Below are 23,506 nucleotides of genomic sequence, written 5' to 3'. Positions count from 1 at the left end.
TAAATAGGCCAAAATAGGTGCTTATGAGAAAGAAAAAAATAGTTGCTGTGCAAGGTTAATGCATTGTGTCTTAATAAAAGATTTTTGAAAAACAAATTAAATAAATTCAAATGTCCTGGCCAGTGGCAAAATTTGCAAATTTCTCAAGCACATCTGTGTATTACTCTTTGTTTTCAGGGTTATATAAATATAATTGATACTAATTGCATCTGGATGGACCAAGTTAACACAGTTTTCAATTTCTCATGACAGGCATTCTGACCATTAACACACAAAATGTGAGTGCTCTTCTTGCATGCAAATATGCATGCTGAAAAGTTTCCGCCAGACAGCGTGTAGGTGCCAAATTTAGTCAATATTCTAGGGATGCAAGCCAACAGTCAAGTATGAGTAAGGACGTCCCGTATTTTGCACCTCTTGTTCCATATTTATGTGGCAAATTGCTCGTACTGAAGGCCGTTTTATACATATTGTGTTTCGCGTTGAAGTGGCAAAATGCTCAAAGGTTAGCCCCTAAAACATTCGGGGGTTTACTGAAAACATTCAGGGCTTAAACCCCGGTTGCCCACCACTAGTTGCTCCCCAGCTTATTACTTCTATATACCTATACCTTTACACATATACTTTTATTTTAAACCTTATATACTTCTTATTATATACTTTTTTATTCTCATCATTATTTCTCTATTTTATTTTATTTAATGCTGTGGAAGACAAAAATAATTCTGCTGTACATGTACAATGACAGTAAAGAACTTGACAAACTCACAAGTTATTGGTTTGAATCAGTCTGACGAATCCTTCACTGAATGAACTCAATTAATCCATCAGAGCAGTTATTTGACTCACTTACTAAACTGCAAGTCTTTACTTTCAGTCATGACTGTAAGAACCTACAGAGCTTCAACATTTTTCTAAAAATCTTTTAATCTGTGTTCTGCTGAAGAAAGACAGTCATGCACATCTGGGATGGCATCAGGGTAAGTGAATAATGAGAGAATTTTCATTTTTGTGTGAGCGATTCCTTAAAAACAATATCATTACTTCTCATTTGACAAGGTGTGAAGATATACATTCACAGTTTTTATTAATGGTATTTAATATTAATTACAAAAACATAAAAACATTTAACTATAAATTACATCTTTAAAACAACAAATTATGTTACCAAAATAGTATTAGTTTTGTACATATGTTTTTAGGACCAAATATGGGGGGTTGGTGCATTCTGCCAGGGTGGACAGGGGGCTATCCTGCACTAAAATCAGCATTCTGTAGTAAACACTGATCCAAGGCCTCCCTGGGCATCTCAAACTGTACACTTGAGTATGTACATCATCATGTGCTATGAAAAATGGCTGACCATAAGGATCACATTTGTGAGTAGCGCTGAAAAAGTGTTGCAATTAGTAAAATACTTGTATTCCCCTATTTTCCATTATCCAGTGGACTCTCCACAGCAGAGCTCCCATCCACTACAGTGTGTTCCAGCTCACAGACACTGTCATGCTCCTGAGGTGCTTCCACTTAAGCCAACACTGTACCACTGTAAGCAGCTGGAGCTGTGCTCTGAGACAGCACATGCTGATACTCAGATGTTGGGACAGGGCAAGCAGCATTTCCCTAATCATATATTCATGCAGCGCTATCAGTGTGGTCTCTTATCCAGCCAAACAAGGGCACAGACAATGAGTGTAACTCTCTTTAGCCCAACCTGGAAGTACAAGTTGCCACAATAACCCAGTTTGCAAGTCTGCTCCATAGAGAAAAGCCTAAGGCTGGAGTAAATAGATTATCACCACAAGATTATTCCAGTTATTTGCTTTGAAACTAATAAGGGCACTGTTTACACCCAGCTCAATATTACATTGTGGCAAACTTTGCAAGTTCATGTGAAATGGATGGTACTTGTTTTTTCATTTTTTCCATGAACATGTTTGAGTTTCAATCTAACACTAACTTGCTTGCTTCCAAAAGTGTGACCCCATCTTCCATGCAGAAAACACCAGCATGAATTCCGAGCTAGGCATCCAGCATAGGAGCATTTTTAATTTAGAAGATAAATTGTGTAAGATATCTTGAATTATGTTATGTTTTATATTTTTAAGCATAAATATAGCGCAATTTAGTGAGGTTTATGCTTAAAACATGAAAAAGAAAAAACAATTTGCCATTGGAGCAAGAAAAATCAGACTGATCTCACTGTGAATTCGGTAACAGCAGGTTGACATTTATTGAGCTAAACTCTGTCTATGCTCACCAAAATTCAAAGCGCTGCCCCCAGTGGCCGAAGCGACATAAGGGCATGTGTGAGCTCCAGTTTCGGATGAAATGCCCACAGAGGGGCACCAAAAGTGAGTTGTAAAATAATTTTTATTTTTTATTTTTATTTTTTTGCTGTAAATGATGTAATACAGTGAAGAGGAATGCATATTTTATTAACTCTACCCCCTAACACAAACCCCAACCTAACCCTAAACCTAACAATCACAGGAATAAAAATGTTATCCTAGAGGGAAAAGGGAACCTCCAAATCATGCTCGACAAAGATTAGTGAACGCAATTACTTCCTGGATTCAGAGCGGAACGAGATCCTGGGTCACCCACACTGCCGACAAAACACGCCATCAGTCGCACCACAGGAGCAGGTAAATACACTTGAACAAATGCAAAAATTAAGAAAATGATTTCTGATTAAGAAAAGATTATTAAGAACAGAATTTTTGCAGTGATAAAGAGTATTGGTTTGAGAGAGACAGACAGACAGGGAATGAGAAGGAAAGCATGGTTGTGTCTAATGGATCCCCAAGACACGGCATCTGTTATCCAAAGCTGTCCCTGATGGATGCTGCCGTGTGGAGGAGCTTAGGTCCATGCGCCCAGCTCCAAACAGTATGCATCAATTTTTATTACTTCCACAGTGAGGGTGAGCGACTGCAGTGTGATGAACGAGCCCTCAATACTCCAATTTCATAGCACATCTGAATGAGACAAAAATATATGACAATCTCTTGAGCAGACAGCAACTAATGGAAAAAAACGAATATCTCTATCATGCGCCTCCACATTTGATCGCTTTCAATGCCTAATCTGTGCCAGGAGCACTCTCAGAGTGTGGCACCTCTAAACCTTGGCACCATCTGCCTGCTCGCTGCTGCCCTGCTGGGCACCATTAACACACACACAAGGCCGCCTGGCTTTTTGAACTGCTCCCTGAGCGTGCAAAAGTGCACCAGTAGAGCAGTGCTAGGAAACAGCCTTGACCTGCTTGATGAGATGGAGGTATCATACAGTCATTAGGTCAATGCATAAACAATTAATCCCGAATAATAACTGGTTGCAGATTATAATCCTTGCTACAGAAATCCGAAAACATTCCAAAGATAAGACCTATTCTCTCAATGGAGAACTCTGATGCAACTGAAAAATAAAAATAAAAATAACTCTCAAACAAAATTTAATCCAGCGTCCTATCTGGAACCTATTTTTGTTTTTGTTTTTTTTTTGGTTTTTTTCAGTCTGCTCTTTTTCTGGTAGTTAGAACTGCATTCAATTCAGGAAGAGTAATTGGCTTTGTGGTTTAAGAATGGAGGGCTATGAAATCGAGGAACTCCAGGAATAAATGTACCATGATGGTCTGGCATTGGCAATGCCATATAATATGATCCATGATGTAGCCAGTAGGGCAACATGCAGATGCAGTAGATGTCTTTACAGAATAAAATATACAGTATTATGACCATGTTTAAAAGATCATAATGAATGGAGTAAGAACATGAGGGGAACAATAAGACTTGTGGAAAAATCTACAGTAATTACTGGAATAGTCAACAGAACCTCACAATGCTCTATTTTGTGACTAGCAGAGGATCAGCAATGCATTTCATCAGTGTCAGTATTGAAGGGTTTGATGGAAAACTGACTTGCTGATCATGGTGTTAATTCTTACTGCCAATACTTTTAAAGCACGCTTAAAAAGCAACTTGACAGGAAATTATGTCTTGGTGGTCGAACCGATCAATGCATCTAGACCAAAGTAATTGTGCCAAGATGTTTCACAATGAAAATGGTCATTATACAAACATCCTGATTGCTTTCATCTGAAATCAGATCAAAGGGTTAAAGAACCCTTCCACTATTTTAGAAACAATGACCTTTTGAACATAATTGAGACAAATATGTGCTTTGGGACATCCCTTTTCTTTTAGTTTATGTTTAGTGCCAAAATGCCATTCTAACAAGCAAAAGAAGAATCTTAAAGGGCAGTACAAAACTTTTTTTATAGTAGCCTACAGTTCGATAGATTCATTATTATAGGCAAATTAAATTTCTTCTATGGTCTGTGCATGGTGAGATAAGAGAAGAAGGTCAAAGAAAAATGCCTTTGTACAATATAATTAGAAAATGTGACTATAATTTAAAAAAATGCATTGCAGTTTCAATCAACAAGGTCTAATATAATGGAAAAGCTTAGGGAAATTGTGCTGTTAGCTCCTCTGCTTGATTGAGACATAATACATGAAAATTCACTATCACTATGCAAAGAGAATAAGCAAAGAAGAGTTTTAACCTTTACTATGACTGTGACCACTTTAACACAGAGAAAACTGTTATTCCGTAAATTATGATTTATCAAAAGAAGGCCTGAGTGGAGGGGGGGAGGGGGGGGCTTTCTCTGGGAAAGTGTTATACAATGAACGGGAATAGGTAAATTTAAGAGAAAAATGTAAAAAAAATTAGATGATCCAACAATTTGAACCAAAGTAAGCAGAGAAGATAGAGACGACACAGACGAATGTGTGGGAGAGTGTTTTGGTAGTATGATTTAGTAGTAAGATAGTGTCGCACCCCTTCAATTAAAGAACGTTAAAGAGAAAAATCCCGCACCATGGTACAATGATCACACTCGTGCTCTCAAGAGAGCAGCTCGGAAAATGGAGCGTAAGTGGAAGAAGACAAAATTAGAGGTATTTCGCGGCGCGTGGAAGGATAGTGTCTCTAACTACAGACAAGCTCTAAAAAATGCCAGGTCTGCATATTTGAGCAAACTCATAGAAAATAGCCACAACAATCCTAGGCTTTACAAAATCTTCTTGTTTCTTATTTGCAAAACAAGTATTTAATTAAATATTTGTATTTATTTTCAGATAACTAATGTAATTATTTTAATAAGATTATAAGATCATGTAAGTGTTCTGTTTTGATTTACAGTTGAAGTTAGAAGTTTACATACACTTAGGTTTAAGTCATTTAAACGAATTTTTTAACCACTCCACAGATTTCATATTAGCAAACTATAGTTTTTGAACTGTTGCCCTCTGGCCGGTGCTACAGAGCACTCAGCGCCAGGACAACCAGGCTCAAGAACAGTTTTTACCCTCAGGCCATTTATCACATGAACAATTAAAATGCCTTCAGGACTCCCATAGTGTAATAATGTAAATACATATCTCATGTACATATGTAAATTCATATATTTAATTTAATAACTGTACATACCCCTACTTTGCACATATATTACCACTTGCACATGTACATATGCCATTCTATGTTATATGTCCTATAATTTGTGTCTATTTATACTCTTACCTTGTTTTATATTCTGTGTCTCAGTGTAATGTTCTGTGTGCACTTGCTTGTTTCTCCTATCACCAAAAAACAATTCCTTGTGTACGTGAGCACACTTGGCAAAAAAGCTCATTCTAATTCTGATATTATAAACCATGTGTGTTGCTGCAGTACATTAAAAGTCACAACATAGCTCACGTTCATTTCATTTCTCAACATTAAGAAATTCAGCTTTTTTTCTCTACATTCACAGATATAATGCATGTTTTCAGGTGATGCTTCACAGCACTGCTGCATATAAAAAATGACAAAATACACAGTCCACTTTCCAGCCTCTCTTTCTCTGTCCACCCACCACCACCATACCCATGATTCCATTGTATGAGGTTACATAACAGCTGTCAGCCTTCAGCCAGTGTTTCTCTTCACACCTCTCACTGATATACACGAGGGCAAAGGGAACTACACCTGATAAGTGATTTTTACTGATTTGTATGTGTAATTTTCAAATACTATGTTTAGCAACTTACAAAATGGCACTTATCCACTTAAGGCTACATTAATGAAACATAAACAGTATACCGCGCTGGGAGTCTCATCAAAATGATAGTGATAAGTACATTTGGACATGCCTGAGTAGTTCAAGACCACACTGGGGAGAAATAAGCAACAGTTAATGTGCTTAAGAATTCTGCCTTCCCCTCTACCTTCAGGATTATGTGGGTCAGGTCCCCAGATTAAGGTCATGTGTTGTAAACGCTCCAGGGGACCTAGGCAAAAACAAGTCAATGGACTTGTTGACGAGGTTGTTGACATTTTCTTGGTCAACTATTGTGGTGTTGCCCAACTTGCACATACTATTGAGGACTGACACTTGATGTTTTGAATATAAGCCTTTTCACCTTTTTTAAATGGGTAATTATAAACATTTCTTTATTATTTATTAAACCCTAAAACTGTCATATCGTGTGGCAGATCAAATATTTTATTTGAATGTTCGATGGTGTATAAAAAAAACACATGCTCATTTCAGGTCATTTGTCTACTGAAATAATGCATATAATTGAGTATTAAGGTGTAAATGTCCTTAACTTTGCTCTAAAAATATTATGAACCATTATTTTAAATATCACTCCAAATCATTATTTTAAATCACACCATACAATAATAACAAGATAAAAACCTTCATCGTTGTGTTATCTTCTAGAATTCTCAAAGCCTAGCCTCTGCCACAGGGCAGCACCTCTTGACATTTAGTATGTCCCTAAGATGTTATTTGCTCTTTGTAGTCAATTTAAGGCAGCTTCACCAAAGGTGACTAAATAAATGGCTGTTTAAAACGTTCAATATAGTATCATCAAGAATAAGCCAGTTCTTTGGCTAAATTGGTTGAACCATAGCTTAATATCCAGAATTATGCATGGGTTTCATTTTATGTATTGTTTTAAAAACAATTAAAACAATGCACAAATGAATATTAGATTTGCTTGGCAGCTCCAGGCCATCAGCTACAAAGCATATTTTATCCTACAAAGCAGAATATACTTATTTTTTATTTATTTTATTTTTATTTATTTTTTATTCAAGTCTGAAGAGTGAAAAACATCTCCTGGATAGTCCACTAAATGATAGGGATGGGCAATACCACTTATTTTCTTTTCGATCCGATACCAATAATTTCAAGTCTTATGTATCAGCGTAATTCTAGCAAACTTTTTTATATGATAATTTTTTTAATTATTGAGTGTACATTTAAAACATTACTCTTTATGTTATATTACCTTGGAATTAGTTTTAAAAAAACAAATTACCACAGTTGTGAGGGGGCTTCTATTGCAGCTGCTGAGAGAGTGACAGTAAATTTGGCATATTCTCCCATCTGACTGTCTTAATCCACTGCTCTCTATTTTATTCCTCTTCTGGAAAGTCATTAAAACGTAATAGTGGATTTTTTCTTTTGGTCTTGGAGCAAATGGGTAAGTGAAAATAATATTTGCTGTGGTCTCCCATTCACTCCCATTCACTGCTGTCGAAGTTTACCCTGCAAACGTTTACTTCAGCGTTCAAAAACCCGGAGTGTGAAAAAGGTCTATATTACTAGTAAAACCATGGTTAACAATTTTTTTAATTACTTAGTAACAACAATTACACACAGTTATAAGAAATAAGAAATGTCACCTTTAAATATGTTGTTATTTTAGCGTGAATTTACTCCAGAAGCTGTTTCTCTGATTTTCCCTCATTACTCTACAAGGCACTGATCTCTCTTGTTTGAACAAGTCTTGTGACGGCACAAGCGCTTGTCTGCTTGTGTATTTCAGCATGAATGTTAAGATGAGCGAAAGAAGAAATAGTTCCCATCCTGCACAAGTATTTGCTAATATAGCCTAATCCTTTTTATTTCACTTTGAAGCTTATGATTATTGTTCATGTTCATGGTAACCAAATAATAATATCCCTAATTTAAAAAAAAGAAAAAAAAAGAAAGTTAGAATCTATATTTTTGTGTGAGGATCGATATTTTTGATACAACATCAGTATCAGAAGTATCGATACTTTAGGATCGATCCGCCCATCCCTACTAAATTAGCATTTGGTATTAGTGAATGAATTAGGTATCATGAACTAGCAATGATCATTATTTATGAATTTATTAATACGTTTATTCATATTCAGCATTTTAAAATCTTGATTAATGTTAATTTATGAAAATACAATTGTACATTGTTAGTTCCTGTTAGTTCATAATGCGTTCATGTTAACATTTAGCATATGCTGAAATTAACATTAACCAAGATTAATAAGTGTTGAAAAAATATTGTTTGTTGTTAGTTTATGTTAACTAATGTGGTTAACTCATGTTAACAAATACAACCTTAATGTAAAGTGTTTTGATGATCAATCCAAAGATATTTTTGAATGCTGACTGAACTCCAGTATTCTTTAGTTACAGAATGTGATTAACAATAAATGCCAAAAAGTCTGGTGGCCTTCGCCCATGCACATCTATAAAATCCATTTGCCATTTTATCATTCAGAATGGTACTCACAGCAAGCACCCCTTGTGGCCCCTTTGCGACCTCGATGCGGCCTTTTGCCAAACCCGCACTGGTGAAGACTTCACACTAAAGTCTATATGGCATTATATCACCAAAGTGTGGACTCAGAGGAGGGTCGAGGCAGGAATATGGGACAGGGCCAAAAAAACATGCACCCCTGGACATTTAATAGAGCATGCCATGTCAACCACCCACATTTCATTTGAACTTCTCCTGGATGGCCACACCATCAGCCAGGCAGTCCCACAATTTGGAAATCTCCATGGAGACCTGCTGCAAAGGTTTGGGACAGGGCAAAAAAAAAAGGCCATCACCAGGTTCACCCTCATTGAGAAACACAAGGGCTTTGCACTAGATCCAAGCTCAGTGAAGAGATTTTTTCATGCCACTAAAATCTCCAAAAGGGGCCAATCATTCATTGAGATGTAAAAGTTACTCTGATGCAACAAAACTGATGTGGTGTTTCAGCTATGTCTTATCTCTGCTTCTCTCCCTTTCCCTCCAAACACTCTTTTTCCCACTTTCTCTTTTTCTCCTTTCTCTCTCTGCAGCTCACTCACTCAAAGCCATCTGCACTGTAATTCAATCATCACGCTAAGGCCTGAAAGTACTGATTACTTGGATTAGCTACAGGGCTTTCGAATGGCAGTAAGTGCAATAATGAGATCGGGCAGCAGGTTCTTTTGACTTTTCTGGGTAAGCAGGGTTCCCACTCTTTTCAAGGTACAATTTTCCAGGACTTTTTCTGTGCCACATGGTTGTAAAATTTAAGCTAAAAACCACAAGATGTCATTACAATTTTGGTTATTGGAGGGTTATTTTTTTTTTTCAAAATTCTGTATTCGGCAGTTTAATTAAATTCATTATTAGAATGGTGACTAATCAAATTAATTTGTCAAAACTGTAATCAAATGAAAATTGAATTATATTAATTAAATTTTTCAACATAACATTGCATTCTTTTTAACAAATGAAGTGCTTTTCTACAAAATCTTCACAGCACAATCTGAAACAACACTGGAGATATTTTTGTCAAATGAATTCCTGCACAACAGAACATCACAGATGTGACATACTGCTTTACTACATTATTATTACTATTTAATTGTATTAAACATGATCCTTTTTTCACCCATTTCATTCACCCATTTAAATCAAGCTTTTATTTTGTGTATTTATGACTGTAGTTTCTCACCTCCGGATAAACAGTTTGCTACATGACCCAATGTGATTATTAAACCCAAAAAAGCTACGATTTCATTAAAATAAGTAAACAGTCTGTATGTGCTGCATGCTTCAGAGCGCTCTGCTTACTGTCATCTACTACACACATACACACCCAGAGCACACTTGATGCTCATGATGAGGTGTTTTCAGCGTACGAGCGGCTGCCATCACACATTCATGTTGAAGCATGCTGCACATGCAGATAATATATTTATTTAATTGAATCGCAGCCTTTTGTGATTTCATAATCACACTTGAACATACTGAGGTATTAATTTGATTAATAATGCTTTTAAACGTTCATTTTCATCCCAAATATGTCAAATTCCATGATGTTATGCATTTTATAGCTAATGCAATTTTTATGACTGGTTCAGTGATCCCATCTGTGTTTTCAGATCGTAGAAATCATAGGGCTCTACATGTCATAATGGTGGTATAAGCGGACTCTGATCGTTGAATTATTGAAAAAATCTGCGGTCTGACAATCGCCGTTGTCTAAAGTTTACAACTCAAATGTTTTTGTAGTTAACACTACAGCAGTGTTGGAACGGGAAAAAACTGCACTATATGAATACTTGTACATGTAACAAAAACTTTGTCAGAGACTCTATAAAACTGTTTTATTATACTAAAATATTTTCCAGGACAAATAATTATTTTCCAGGACATTTAGGTATTTTTCTCATTTTCCATGTCTTTTCCATTAATGGAAAACTGCATTGCAAAATTCCAGGATTTCCAGGACACGTGGGAACCCTGGTATGTTTTCTGAACATCTCTGAACCCACCTTATCACATCATGTACAAGGGAACCACTACCTGTTTTGTGAAAAAATTAGATATGATTTGATCATGTGATTCTTTTTTTGGCAAAAACAAATGCAGGTACTGTATTTCCGGCAATTCACCTCAGGTTACAAAACTTTGTTACAGAGCCCAGACAGCATCCAGCCCAACCAAACACTCTCAAGCAGGAGACTGCAGTTGCTTTGACTGGAACTAATTGGTTTCTGGGTGGCTTTGTGTCTCCAATACAGAGGTGGAGCTTTATATAAACCAAACCAACACCTTCGCAATAACTTATCACTCTTTCTGGTTGAAAAATCTTGTTCATTTTGAGTGTGAAAATGCAATTTATTGTCTGTGGAGCAGACAATTACATTACATAAACACGAACTTATGAAAACAGAATTATAAACACACAATGCCTCTACAGAAATCTTCATGAACTCTGATTAAAGGGGGATAGATTTAGCCCACAAAAAACTAAGGCTTTCATAATATGTAAATTAATAAACTCATAATAAAGGTAAACTCAAATGGTTTACAATAATCGACCATGCTAAAATAACCAAACTATAAACACATCACATTTCAATAGTACATCAGATAAATCATAGACAGGCAACCAATGCATTTCCCACAGAAGAGTCCAGTTCATATTTAATGCCAAAAAGCTGTCATCGTTTACAGCATAAATCTACATGTTGCTTCAGTGGTGAGAAGCCAAGCGATGAAGCTCACTGGCAGTTCATTTCTTTTTCTGCTATTGTGCATGTGCAGTGATGTGGATGCACATCATGCTCATTCACCCCATCATTACAGGGGGCGGTGTTTGGGCTGAGCAGGAGTGTGCTGCTGCCACACTGGAGAACAGGCAGAGGGGGATTGGAGATGAGTGCCGAGCCTGGTGCTCTGAACGACGTGATGGCTGTGGCTCTCTGCCTTGAGCCCCGGGGGTTATTCTAATCCAAACGTGCTCAGCACAGACATACATGAAAGACAAAGGAAACCAATGCCCCTCTAGTTGCTCTGCTGGAGACGTGGTTGATAATGTCACCGATGTGGTGGAGGAGCAAGGACGTAGCCAAATATTCCAGACCACGGTGGAACAGTCATTGAAGAAAAAAAACATATTGACTGACCACCACTAATCTGAAAATTGGGGGTTGACATGTCCCCTTCAATATCTAATGTGGTTACAGCCCAGTGGTGGTGGAGGCATTTTGAGGTCCAGCCACCTCATAGTTTGTGGCATTCAAAGCCAAACCAGGTGTGCATTTGCCTGCTGAATGTTCACACTTGCTTTGTAGCTGATGGCCTGGAGCTGCCAAGCAAATCTAATAGTCATTGGTGCATTGTTTATCTCTGTGTGATACATAGATAGAAAAAAAAATTGTGGTTGCACAAGATGCATTTAAAGTAGAACACTATTAAGATCAATCCAGATGTGGATATGTCTGAATGCTCACACTTGCTTTGCATCATGAACCTGCCAAGCAAATCTAGTGTTCATTGTATATATATTTCATGCACAAATTGCATAGATTATCATCTGTAACTGATCCTTGATTAAGGTGAATACATCAGAATATGAGCACATTTTCAGGCACAGAAATCATAGGAGAGCAGGGTAAGAAATTTAAGGAGACTCCAGGCCAAAAATGCCACCAAAAATGCCCCCGAAATTCATAAAGCGGTGCCAAAAAATGACCTCGTAATAAATTCTTCTGTTTATTTGTAACATCTGATATGGTTATACATATTATGGCATTACATATGAATTGGTGTTAACTTAATTCTTAGGGTACAAGGTAATAAACTCTCAATCTTGAGAATTTTTAATTAATTAATTGATTAAACTGAGGTATTTGACATCAACAGATAAGACACATCTATTTGTTTTAAAATGGTTAGAAAAAAGATTATTCCTCCATAAAGATAAAAATGCCCCTGAAAATCAACTTCAGGAGGCACATATTGAAACTTAATGTAAAAGTTAATTTCTGACACTGCATGGGAATATATGAAAGCTTGAGGAAAATGAAATTCACTGATGCTCGCGCAATAAAGAACACCGTGAACTCACGCAGACGCGATGGTCATTAGAATCAGTTGTACTCCATATAATGATGTGACTGTCTGGAACATCCGACACTGAGATTCCCGTTTCTTTCCTATGAAAACCAATAGCTTGAATGAATCATATCGAGCCGGTAAACATCTGTAGCCATAATTAAAGGGTAGGGCAAGTGTTTTCGGTCTCATCAGAAAGTGATCCTACTACTCACAATCTCTCTTTCCACTACCAGCCATGACAACATACAAAAATGCCAGTGATTTACACAACACCTACTTGCTTTCCCAGGTTTGGGCCTCTGCAGAAGCTTCTGCGCCGTCATCAGGTCCTCAGTCTTCACCGCTTGAAGTAATTCCTGATCTTTCCCCATCGTTATTTCTTTTTACACCTAAAGCATCCTTTGAATGTGTGTGCGGTGTTGCCCGGAGAGCTCCTCTGCGGATCCTCCTTCTTGCGATGGAGCTGTAGGTCGCGAGAATGACGATGATGCACACTGGCGGAAGGATGCTCGAATACTACAGAACTGATGCAGCTGGCTCCTATCGATAACAGATGTGACTGTTCCGATTTCGAGAAGCCGTCAAATATAGTAACAATGTTCCACTGCGACAAGCTTGCAATCATTAACACATTCGTAGTAGATCGGATTTCCAGTACGCTATGTGTACGTTGTAATGCCCAAATTGTTCTAGAAAATCATGATCAGAAGGATCCAATCACGTTTTGTTAGCGTGATCGACAGGCAGAAGATGTTGCGATGCATTTAGAAATGCAACATAAAGACAATATTAATTTTCCTTTAATTTCCCATACATGTTTTCCCCCGGGTCCTAGAAGATGTGCTGAAGACGCGTCAGTCGGCGGTGCCATCTCTCCGCGCGCGTACTCCTCGCACCGTTATTTTCTGTCCTGTGACGGATCTACACAAGGAGTGTGTATAACGTGCATTGCCCCAGCCGTGGATTGGGCTGACATTGCTGTGGTAAATGGCTCCGCTTCATCCAGAGGGCGGTGCCAACGTGTAGGAACACCCCCATTCCATTTCTGACAGCCACATGCTAGGAAACTACATTCATGCTCTGCTGTATCATAAGACGTGGTGTGGAAAACACTCTTGCTCTGTAGATGACACTAGAAAAGAACTTTGTTATGCACTTGTTTCGACCATACGCCCACTTGCCAATGATGGATTGCAGCAAGAAAATATGGCTTACCTGAGCACTATAGAGTGACAGTCTACAGTATAGTAGAGATGCTGGAAGGTGGATCTCCTAGAGCAGAACTGGGTTATAAGATGCCACTGATTCATGTTGTTTTTCTTATGTTCTTCGTTCTGATTTTTATGCAACCTACACATGGGAAATAACACTTAAGATTTAGTTCTTACCTCTGGGTCTCAGCGAAAGCCTGTAGATTACAAAGCAGGGTGCAAAAAGAGCTTGACTGCATGATACCTTCAAAACAAAACTTCTTGAATGCCTAGTCGGTGTTATTGTCTTAAGTACATGGGGTTTCTTTCAAAGTCTTAGACTCAAGCCCCAAGCACATTGACCATCTTTCAGCACCAGAATCCAATCTGTGATTGACATGTTCCATTCACAGCTACTTAACACTTGGTTTACCATCCCAGCAACAGTATTTGTATTTTAACTTCATCAGGGTTTTTCTTTTTATGTTATTATTATTAGGGGAAGATGGGGGAATATGTTCCCCTTAAGAACAGTGCGCATTTACAGCTTAATTGTAACATATTTAGAGATGAGTTTAGCATGTACAGGATCATGATGCATCAGGCAACATATTATCAGGGAAAATAAATGGAAGCACTTGCTGAATAAGTTTTTATAGCACAAATTAAAAATCATGAAAAGGGGCCATCTTACCCCACTGCTGGGATACAAACGGCATCTGATTTTTGCAGAATATATAAAATACATCTGATATAATTATTTTTTTTTTTAAGTGTATAATTACTGTAAAATGCTAAATAAAAGATTTTATGTAAATTGATGCATTTTGACTACATATATGTATATAATTGAATTATGACGGACAAATCAAATAACAGAATCCCAGTCAAAGACATATCTGAATGACACTATACCATTCTATGAATTATGTATAGGCCTATATTTTTAATTGAAGGTGTATCATCATAATAGCAATAAACTAGGAAATCAGATTGAATGATTTCACTCAACTGACCTATAGATTATGATGAATAAAAATATATATTTAAAATGTATATTTAATTCATGGAATTATTAAATAATAACTCCATTAATTATAATAATCATTAAAGTAAATAATAAAAACACCAGTAAGAACATCCCACTGGGGACCTTCTGCCCAAATTCTGAGGGGGGCACATTAAACCAAGAGTAAAAATAAAGGTGGGGAGACATGATCTTACCCCAGGGGGAGGGGAGTTCACTGAAAGTTAGCTGTCCTCTTGCTGCAGTTTTACTTTGCATTGCATTTTGGCTTGTTAATTCAAAGCCTAGACCAAAAGCCAAAGCCTAGTTATTAACCTGCAGCAGCATTTATATTTCAGAGGAGCTAGTAAAAAAAATAAAAAAAATAAAAAAAAAACATTATTTGTTAATGTTATTGTAAATGTTTTTATTATTATTATTATTATTATTATTATTATTTCTCTCTCTCTCTCTCTCTCTCTCTCTCTCTCTCCTTTATTTCTGTATTTCTGTAAGATGTTTGTGTAAGTTCTGTCAAAGTTAAAATAATTATTTTATCTATGGCTAATGTGCTTATGTGAAAATTATCACTGTAAGTGAGTTTTAACCAGCTTTAAGCCCTATAATGTTTTGTTTTATATTGTTTCATCAAATTCTTGGTAGCTCTCACTGACACGACCAATCTTTTGTTTTTAAGCTATTAATGAAAAGTCAACAACACGAAGATGCGAGGAAACTTTGCCAAAATATACAAAAGATCACTTAAAAATAAAGGGGGTACTGTGGCGCATTTGATTTTTCACTTTAACTGTAAAACTGAGTTTCACTCCCTCGCCTTCAACAATATCGTCCAGAAGATTTACCTTCACAACATCCTCCATCCAGGGATTAGTACCTGCAAAAACATCTGCGTGAATGTGATCTAGCGCCACCCAGCGGCAAATAGGAATAACTCTTGAACGCCTCATCATGCACAGTACATCGTGCAGACACTGGCCTCTAGTGTTCACTAATTCACATTACAGTTCATATGAGATTTACTGTGTTTTGCGGAAAGAACGCAGTGAATGTGTGGAGACAGGCCTCAACTTCTACTTAAAAACTACTAATAGATTGGTTTGTGGCTAACATCTTTCTGAAGACGCCATATATCAACATGTGAGAAAACTCTTTAGGAGTCTTCTTATATATATATATATATATATATATATATATATATATATATATATATATATATATATATATATATATATATATATATATATATATATATATATATATATATATATATATTTATTTTAAGATATCTGTAAAGCTGAGCTTATAACACAGACCCTATTGCGCATTTAATTGTTAAAATAATTTGTGAAATTCATTTCAAACACATTTTAAAGGGTTAAATTATAAAATTATCAAATCTAGATAAATTACAACAAGGATTGTTAGTCATGTATGCTATAGGTGATGAGTAAATGTTATACAGAGGTGATATTTTACATTTGTTTTACAATTTAAATATTATACTAATGTCACCTCAGAAAATTGCTCACATATAGCAGGCCAGTATTGAACTAGTAAAAAAAATAAAAAAATAAAAAAAAAATAAAAAAAAAAATTATTTGTTAATGTTATTGTAAATGTTTTTATTATTATTATTATTATTATTATTTCTCTCTCTCTCTCTCTCTCTCTCTCTCTCTCTCTCTCTCTCTCTCTCTCTCTCCTTTATTTCTGTATCTTACAGAGATATGAACCCTTTTCAAAAGCACATGGACTGGCATGGAAATGAAAGAGACAGCACAGTGAATGCGGATTTGCATTTTCAGACATTCATAATTCACAGTAAGTTCAGCGGGCTATTGCAATTCTGAAAACATTGGTTGTAAATGTTCCTTCCTAAAGTCTTCGGCTTTTATTTGCATTTTGTTTCGGTTCTGCATTTATTAATATAGGCAACAGCTCTTATTTTTTGATTAATGCAAAGTTACACTGATCATTTTTTGTCTGTCAATCACCTTCATGCGCTTTGGGTTTTTAACAAAAGGGGGCGGCAGTCAAGAGAAGTTAAATCATCTGATTGGCTAGAAATGACAGCTGACGCTATGAAAACACTCTTATTCGGCATTTGATTGGATGACGGGTTTGTATCAAAGTGAAAATATGCTCCTCGAGCTCCTCACTGTTGCCAGAGCGTCAATGGCGGAACTCCGCAGCAGAAAAGGACCGCAGAAGGTAATATTAAAGGTAAAAAAGGGAGAAAGAAGCTGAATAGTAATATGTATTTTATTTTATTTTTTACCACAAAAATAAATAAATAAAAACGCCACAGTTTTAGTGTTTAGCTGAAGATGCCGACTCTTCCTGACGAGGTTTATGGGTGGAGCCGTTTGAAGAGCTTTCTGTTAAACTCTGATAAAGTAATGAGTGTTTGTCCAGCAATCCTCACAGAAGAGACTAAGTTTTAAATAAATGCTAAACATTTTCTTGTGTCTTTGGACTGTGGGTTTAAAGATCTTGTGTTTATATGTGTTCACTGGTCTGTCTGACTTTTAATTTTACTCGTGTTGAACATGTATGATCTTGTTCAGTCGTGCACGATGCATCAGTGTGACCCAGAGAGAGAATTAAGTGCACTGCTTTACATAACTGTTCTCTTTAATGCTGGAATTGGATAAAAAAAAAAAGGGGGGAATATACGTTTTCATGTAATAGCAGAACTGTAAAGCTGACGGGCAGAAGGATGAGAAAGAGCTCTTCCAGTTTATAAACATTCATTTTTTATGCATCTTATGGAGCTTTATCTTAAGAGCAGGGCCCTTTAAACTGTGGCCACTGCAGTCAGTGAAGTAGGACTCATGATTCCCTGATCAGAGACCTCTCACACTGGAATTCCTAACATTGTCTTTTGGCAGGAGTATTTTGCCACTGAATGTAGGTCACCCAAGTCCCTCTGAAAGTTAGCCAGTCCTCTGCTGTACTCCCCGATGCATTCACTTGGGGGAAAGGATTCATCTGGGCCAAAAGTAGATAATGTAATTGCTTGTCTTAACGCTCTTTGCCTAGATTACTAACCCCAGTCTGCTTAACCAGGGGATTAGACAATGGTTTTGGAGAACCCCTCCCTTTCCTTTGATCAGTTTCCATGTTAAATGTCAAGATCCAGTAAATATGGAGCTACTGCCAGTTTATAACATTTTGAAACCATTGATCATGAAGTTTTAAAATCTGAACTCACAGGCTTGTTGGTGCAGGTCACAGTTTGTTATTTGGTTCTGAATGTTCAGGTCTCTCACAGGTGGGGATGAAAGGCTGGTTTTGGGAGTTGCAAAGCTTCATTCTCTGCATTGTGCACAGAAGTCATCATCTTTGTGTAAAAGGAGGTTAAATTGTACAGCTTACAGAACAGAGCCGCCAATCCACCTGTTCATCATTCATGTCCACTCATACACAACAAACAAGCAGCTATTGTCCTCAGCAGTACCTATGTTATAAAGACACTATTGTAATCCACAGAGGTTGAGGTGTAGTTTAAATCAGGGCAGTCCATATGGAAAAGTTCAGTCAAGTTTGTGAATTTAAACCACATGGGCACTTGTAAGAACTTTGCAGATACTTTCACTTTAACGGAAGTGGTTTCATTGTAGCATGCTAGCCTTAAACAGCTTTTTCAACCAATTAATAGAGAAGTGATAGATGTTTATCAACATATTTTTATTTGGAAGGACATAGTATTTATTTCATTTGTTTGCTTGTTTTACCTTTTTGGTGCATTTCTTTTTATCTCCTTTGTTTCAAGAAATGAATAGTGACAGTTGTTATCAACATATTCACATGCAATTGTAATATTTAATTTTTTTTTTTTTTTTTTTGTTTATTTGTTTGTTTTACTTTTTGGTATTTGTAGAAAAGTTGTGTGTGAATACCTTTTTCCACCCTTGTTCGAGAAATAAATGTGATATTTGATTTTAAAATGGTCAATGCCTATTCGCTACTGTATATTATTTCAACCTGTTTGATAAACACTACACCCAAACTATTATAAACTTTTTTTTGCTGTACAGAATGGAAAAGCAAACAGAATGTAGCCTTCAGGCCAATGATTCATTTTACATGACTACTTTGATTTTTACACTGATATGATGGTTGACATGAATGTGATTTCTCATGGTTACAATCTTTCCTGAGCTTTTTAGTCATAACTGTATATGAGTGCATCATCCTCTTGAGCTCAACTTTAACAGAAAAGACTGTAGATGTGTTGTTCTGATTCAAAACACACTGCTCACGTCTACTCAGGCCATGGAAATGATATGGTTAAAGATATCTGTCACTGTTGCTTGATAGTTTCATAAAGTTGCTGTTCAATTATTTTGAGAGCTAACCCAAGAGAACAGGCATCTGTTTCTTCAGTCCTGTATGGAATTTCATGTATTCATAGCTTTGTTAATGTGACATTTGGTATGACATTTGGTATGGCTTCACTCTTTCCCTCTAGAGTGTTTTAATGTCATAAAAGAGAAAGCCAAACTAAAGTTTGTCATCTGCATCAATGGAAATGTTTTCCTAAACTTTACCTTGATATTTGTGCTCTGGCAGAGGCCACGAGGATGTCAATAGAGGCAGAGGTGTTACTGCAGGAGGCGAAGGAGAGCATCGAGGCAGCCCAGAACTACAGGAGCGAGCTACAGCAGAGACTGCATGGACTCAGCCAGGCATGCAAACAGGTACTGCTGTGACTCTGTCCACTGCCACTGAAACAACAAACACCTAAAAACCTAGTGAGCCACCCTCGGAGGCAGCATTTTAAGGCATCATATGAATGCTTCCGATGCGAAGGCTGTTGAAAAAAAATAGGCAGCTTAAGTATGCTGCTTCCTATGATACCTCATTTTAGTCAAATTTTTAGGTAAATCGAAGATAGCGAACAAGCCTGGAGTAATGTTGATTATACATTTAATTACATTTCATACTAAAAGTATCAGTAAAAATTGTTCAGTCCCATTAAAATGGATTATTTCACCAAATTGATATTTTTGTGTGCCTCTTTTTCTTTTTTGCTTATTAGAGCAATGGTTTTAAACTAGGGCACTCTTTTTTTGGTGCAAGTACATGTAAACAAAACAAGCAAACCAAACAATGTAACAACAAACAGAATATACTTACTACAACCAAAAGACAGTCCAAACAGAATGAGCGTAAGTGAAAATATAAAATGTCCAAACAAGAGGGAGTTATGAATCAAACTTCTATGTCCTACAGCTCACACAGCGCAGATCACGGATAAATGGTGCAACATCAAATGCCAAGCGCGAGCGCGCCGGTGTTCAGCCGGGAGAGAGCTCAAGTCGTGGCTGCACGGTTACAGTCCAGCGTGCAACAATGCACGAAAATTTGTTTGGATTGGATACAAGATTGTCTGTTATAGATATGTGTGTATTATGAGACAGAGAAAAACACAGACTAAAAGCAACAAAACAGAAGATAAATGAACATATTCGGTGTAAGCGGCAGCACTTAGTAAACAAACTTCCAGTATCCAGGATGATGGGTGTCACTATAGCGTCCAAAACCACAAGTACTGCTGGGACCGATGGGACAAGTAAGAGCCAGCTAAAATCTTACTAAGTGCAACTTTAAAAAGTTTAATATTAATATAAATATTAACAAATTAAATTAAAACAATGTAGCCTTCAAATGTTTCTTAAGTAAACATTGCTTTAAGCTTTTAAAGTAATTATTTAAGAACCAGTAATAAAATAGAGAACAGAGTAAAGTGTTTAGTAACAGCAGCAATTAAACATAAAAAACATAATATAAAAAACATTTAAAAAAGTAACCTAATGCAAAATAAAACTACTTAAATTATTGACATTACAGGGCTCCAGACTAAAAAAAATTACTTGGGAGCCATTGGCTCCTAAAGCAAAACATTAAGGAGCCAAATGGCTGTTTTTAGTCACCAAATCACACAATTGCTCAATTTAGATTGCTGTTCAGAAATAAGATAGAAAGCCGAAGAAAAGGAAGACAGTTTATAACCTATTAATCTGAGGTTTAATAAACAGCAGTGGCGGGCCGTGCGTTTACAGTCTAGGCCTTCAGTGTGATTCATGCCATTAAGAAAACACAGTTTCACAATGAATAAGACACCCTATGCCTTTGGGCATCATATATTATGTCGCAGCTAACTAATAATACCAATTGACATTTTAAAAATAGTCCATGCACGAAAGCCAGAACTTGAAATAACACTTAAAGCTCAAGCAAGCCTAATTTTAACTGCAGCATGTCTGTTTTGTGAAATGATCGTCTCCCAAACAGACATTCAAAAATCATAATTTTTCATATGAATCTACCAAGGAGGTCCATAATACCTGGAAAAAATAATATAAGTAAGTGAGCTTTCTAATAATATTTGCAATTTAAATGTTGCTTGCAATAAATTTGGTTTCATCAGGGTACAAGGTTATGCTGTGTTCCATTCAAGTTGGATGTGGGATATTCCTACTTGATATCTCCGACCATAAATGCATTCCATTCCCCGATATTCGGAACTGCAATGCTCCCGTCAGCTTAGCAGGGGTTTGACTCTCATTAGAGATGTCTCCTAGCAACCCAACTGTTAAACAATTCTGCAGCACTAGCATTTGTGCTTCAGGTGTACGATTATCAAGAGACTATAATGTTTTATACACCTGTTTCTGCAGTGTCATGTATCATGTAATGTGGAAACAAACTCATTTATCAATATTACTTAATAAAGTGTATGTTTATCACTTACTTTGTATATCTCCCTGAGTGTCGACATGTTTTGTGTGACATCATGCCCCAGAATCTCATCGAAATCGGAGTTGAGAATTTCTGCACGAGCCTACAAGTTGTAATTCTGACTTAAAGATGCATTTCATTGCACTTTTCCTAGTAGGAAGTTGTAAAATCCGACTTTCTGAGTTGAATGGAATGTAGCACTACTTTTCAAAACTTGACACTGAACGCTCAAGCAGCCTAATTTACACTTAGAAAACTCCTGATGTTTCTATAACAATGCAAAAAGCACTTACCAATTTACTTGAAGTGTAAATCAGTCCTCCTTTCATGATTAATAAATTAAGCAATCACACAATCATGCAGAACATCTCGTGTTTTTAAATCCATAAGGCTCTCTTTCTCAACAGCAATACCAGCAGTGATGACAGCCGACTCATCAGCAAGATCTCGCACTTTTTGCTCTTGAATTACGTACATCACTTAAAGCGTGATTGCGTCACTCAAGGCCAGCTAGAAAGCCTCGACCGGGACATATCCTAAAGATCACACCCACCAAGAACAAATAAATCAATCTGATTGGCTGATGAATCTGACTTTAGTTGCCCATTCATTTGCACTGTTGAGGGATTCTGTGGAAATTCTGAAGGCCTGACGGGGTGGAGCTCAAACTCACGTGCTGCTTCGGGCATGCGATTTGTGAAACAGTTGTCACACTTTGCTTGTAAGCATTAAGGAAGAAATTCTGACTGGATAAACTTTTCGTTTTTCTCTATTTGTTTGTAGATTAATTAAGAGTGGAAAGCGATTAAAAATACATAGGCAAAAAGGTGATTGAGAATGAAAGGATGAAAAATATTTATTTATTTGGCATGTTAGACCAGCAGAGAAGGCTTTGCTGGCCCTGAGAATTCGCCACTGATAAACAGTATATATAGTTGAGAAGATAAGTTTGCATTCCCTTTTGTTTCATAAATGTTCACACCCCTTTCATAATTTATATGAAAATAAGAGATTAAAAAAATAAAAATATTTAGTACTGCTCTTCAGAATCTACATTACAGATATTTACATAAAGTATAGTATGCATATAGTAGTGTGTTGTCTTCTTGAGCATCAGTGAATGTTTGCACCTTGTGTAATAGTTGTGTACAAGTCCCTCAATAGACCTTTTTCACACTCCAGATTTTGGAACAATTATTTTGTAAACAATTTCAGGATAGACTTTGACAGCGGTGAATGGGAGACCACAGCAAATCTTATTTTCATTTACTCATTTGCTCCAAGAGCAAAAGAAAAAAATCCACTATTAGAAAAAAGAGAGCAGTGGAATAAGACCGTAAAATGGAAGATGCCAAATTTACTGTCACTGTCTCAGCAGCTGTAATCAAAACCCCCTCGCAGCTGTGGTAATTAGTTTTTTTTAAACTAATTCCAGGGTAATATAGCACAAAGCATAATGTTATAAACATTTAGCATATAAAAATGTTTGCTAGATTTACGCTGCTAAATAAGGCAGAAACACGTCATTACAGTCTGTGAAAAAGGTCTATTGTCAAAAGCTTGATTATATATATAGATATATAATTTAAGTTGTTTTAAATATTGCCTTAGTCTTTCTTTACTGTTACTGGATGGCCCCAGACACAGAGACTACAAGAGTGCAAATTGAATGAAATCCCAGATGCAGTTTGTGCTACTCCAATCCCAATCAATAATTACCAGAAGAAAAAAAGTGGTACACAATACGGGACTTTTAATTATAAAGAAGCCCGAAATACACATGGGACTCTTATTTTGAAATGTATGTGCTCCCAGTTGTGAGCTCA

The 23,506-nt window shown here is 36.6% G+C and overlaps 2 protein-coding genes across 3 annotated transcripts in view; one reads left to right on the top strand and one right to left on the bottom strand.

Annotated features, from left to right (window-relative positions):
• The window catches only part of LOC127450157 (caskin-1-like), a 168,538-nt gene extending 154,900 nt beyond the window's left edge, over window positions 1–13,638 (bottom strand). The window contains exon 1 of the mRNA XM_051714002.1: window positions 12,994–13,638. Coding sequence (XP_051569962.1) covers window positions 12,994–13,087 — 94 coding nt within the window. The 5' untranslated portion in view covers window positions 13,088–13,638. The remainder of the gene's footprint in view (window positions 1–12,993) is intronic.
• Window positions 13,639–17,047: 3,409 nt separating this feature from the next.
• LOC127450168 (cytokine receptor-like factor 3) overlaps window positions 17,048–23,506 on the top strand; it is a 35,744-nt gene continuing 29,285 nt past the window's right edge. The window contains exons 1-2 of one of the 2 annotated variants that reach the window (XM_051714022.1): window positions 17,048–17,144; window positions 19,509–19,636. In XM_051714022.1, coding sequence (XP_051569982.1) covers window positions 19,520–19,636 — 117 coding nt within the window. In that variant the 5' untranslated portion in view covers window positions 17,048–17,144; window positions 19,509–19,519. Of the gene's footprint in view, window positions 17,157–19,508; window positions 19,637–23,506 lie in introns of both variants that reach the window. The other variant, XM_051714021.1, reaches the window with a different exon arrangement.

The sequence above is a fragment of the Myxocyprinus asiaticus genome, chromosome 13 (genome assembly GCF_019703515.2).
Source record: "Myxocyprinus asiaticus isolate MX2 ecotype Aquarium Trade chromosome 13, UBuf_Myxa_2, whole genome shotgun sequence".
In the NCBI taxonomy this organism is placed as follows: Eukaryota; Metazoa; Chordata; class Actinopteri; order Cypriniformes; family Catostomidae; genus Myxocyprinus; species Myxocyprinus asiaticus.
Note: the sequence above shows the minus strand (reverse complement) of the source record. Positions and strands in the feature narration are given on the sequence as shown.